We start from the raw sequence: 2,275 nt of genomic DNA, 5'->3' as shown, positions 1-2,275 counted from the left end.
GATGTAGTTCCTTGAGATGGAATCTACTCCTGGTGAAGGTTGTTGAAATAGCAAAAAGGACTTAGAATATTATATTAATGTAGTTGGTAAAGCAGTGACAGGGTTTGAGAGGATTGACTCCAATTTTGAAAGAAGTTCTATTGTTGAGTAAAGTATTATCAAACAGTATTGCATGCTACAGAGAAATTGTTCATGAAGGAGTCAATTGTTGGAGCAACATTCATTGTTGTCTTATTTTAGGAAGTTGCCACAGCCACCCCAACCTTTAGCAACCACCACCCTGATCAGTCAGCAGGCATCAACATGGAGACAAGACCAGGCAGAAAGTTTACGACTGGCTGAAAGCTGGGATGATGGTTAGTTAGCACTTTTTAGCAACAAAGTGCTTTTTTTTTTTTTTTTGATTAGACAACAGAAATTTATTTCCCCACAAAACTGCAGTCTAGAAACCTGACATAGGGTGGCAGCAGGGTTAATGTCTTCTCAGGCTTCTCTCCTTGGCTTGTAGATGGGGATTTCCTTGTCTTCACATGGTCATTCTTCTGCGCCTGTATCTTTATCTCCTCTTCTTATAAAGGCACCCGTCACGCTGTGTAAGAGTCCATACTGATAACCTCATTTTAACTTCAGTATCTCTTTAAATATGCTATATCTAACTATAGTTACATTGTGAAGTACGGGGCAGGGCAGGGATCACAAAATCAACATATGAATTTTGGGTACACAATTCAGCCCATAACAAAGGTCTTGGGTCATAATGTAAATTAAGGGCCAAGCTGGAGAGTGAATATATACATATATATATTATTTACTTGCAATTATCCTTTTTGAGACACAGTAAGTTTGGGATGCAATGAAATCTGTTCACCCCTTTGTGCTGTGCTGGCAGAGCCCAATCCTTCTTTTTTTTTTTTTGACATTTTAACAGTTTATTTTGAAGGTTGTTTTAAAAACAAAGTTAAAGACAATCTAAGAAAAAATTGCACAGAATACACTCATTAAATAAGCATGGTGATTAAATCAAAATAAGGGAAATGTTTTCTTCTGCAATTCCGGAAATAAGTTCTGTTGTCCTGAAGGTTCGTATACTTCCAAAGGGGGGGAATCTTGGCAATTAAAGCTGCCTCTTAATCATGTAAATCTACAGTAGAAACCAAATTTTTCTGTTCTTCTCAATAAGTCAGTTTCGATCTTCAAACTGTGCCTTGTTTTTTAAAAGATATGATGCTAGAAATTCAATGGGATTTGGTGGTCTTTCTTTTGCAAGCACAGCCAGTCCCTGTAATAAAATAGGCATAACTGTCTGATCCAGGTAGGCACTAGTTGGCAAAGACTGGAGATCCACTTTCTGTTTTGATGACTTTTCTGCATTAATCTTCTCATTGTCTACTATCCTCTCGACATTGTCTGTGAGACTGTACTCAGAGTGAGGATTTTCTGCAACCTGCGTCTGTCCCTCCAGCATCTGCTCTGGCTCCATGGCGGACCCTGCAAGTCACAATCCCTGGAAACCAGTCTTGGAAAACAAGAAGAACCGTGAGTTACCCGGGAGATTTCAACATGAAGATGCCAGGATCCCAATCCTTCTTTTGAACCACCCCTTAGGGTAAATACAACACCTAGGATTAGAGGTAATTAAACAAAAAAGGCACTTAATGCATAAACCAGTGGCACGCAATTCCTGTGTTGGTGACTCGGAAGCTGCAAAGATTTATCACAAACATCATGAGACCAACAATGACCCTAAGAGATTTAGTCTTTTACTGCAAGACAGCACCCAGAACACAGATCAGGTATTGTGGGTTAACACTGGGTCATATCCACACCCTTACTTAGAAGGGATTGAGGAGTTCCAGTGACCCATAACTTAGATCAGCAAATGAAAAAGCACAGAGGTCAGCATCCTTAAGCATGTTGGGTGGTGACTGATGAACGTTATTGGGACCTGCCAGGTGGCAAAGGTGAAATGACTTATGATACAGAAACTGGCAATGACTTCAAGGTAGTAATGACTCCAGACACATCAGAAATTGTAATGCAGCTTCTGAATTTTTCCCAAATAGCTGAAAATGTTGACATTCAGGTGAACAAAGTTAAATAAAGGAGGTAGCTGCCTCATAAAATTCTTCTCTCCTCGCGTGATTACACTCTATTTTTTTTAAAAATATTTTTATTGATTTTTAGGAGACAGAGAGAGAGACAGCATGAGCAGGGGAGGGTCAGAGAGAGAGGGAGACACAGACTCTGAAATAGGCTCCAGGCTCTGAGCTGGCAG

The 2,275-nt window shown here is 39.9% G+C and overlaps 1 protein-coding gene across 1 annotated transcript; it reads right to left on the bottom strand.

Annotated features, from left to right (window-relative positions):
• Positions 1-915: 915 nt before the first annotated feature.
• Positions 916-1,511, bottom strand: LOC120230381 (protein dpy-30 homolog). Its single transcript, XM_039229951.1, has one exon. It carries the CDS (start codon positions 1,478-1,480, stop codon positions 1,181-1,183), a length of 300 nt encoding a protein of 99 aa, XP_039085882.1. The 5' UTR covers positions 1,481-1,511; the 3' UTR covers positions 916-1,180.
• Between the last annotated feature and the right edge of the window lie 764 nt (positions 1,512-2,275).

Source organism: Hyaena hyaena, unplaced genomic scaffold (assembly GCF_003009895.1).
Source record: "Hyaena hyaena isolate Hyena2069 unplaced genomic scaffold, ASM300989v1 scaffold_41, whole genome shotgun sequence".
Taxonomy (NCBI): Eukaryota; Metazoa; Chordata; class Mammalia; order Carnivora; family Hyaenidae; genus Hyaena; species Hyaena hyaena.
The sequence above is the reverse complement of the archived record's forward strand: the minus strand, read 5'-3'. Positions and strand labels throughout refer to the sequence as shown.

What these genes read in the sequence shown, in the direction of transcription:
- LOC120230381 (XM_039229951.1), bottom strand. Translation starts at nt 1,480, where the DNA reads ATGGAGCCAGAGCAGATGCTGGAGGGACAGACGCAGGTTGCAGAAAAT.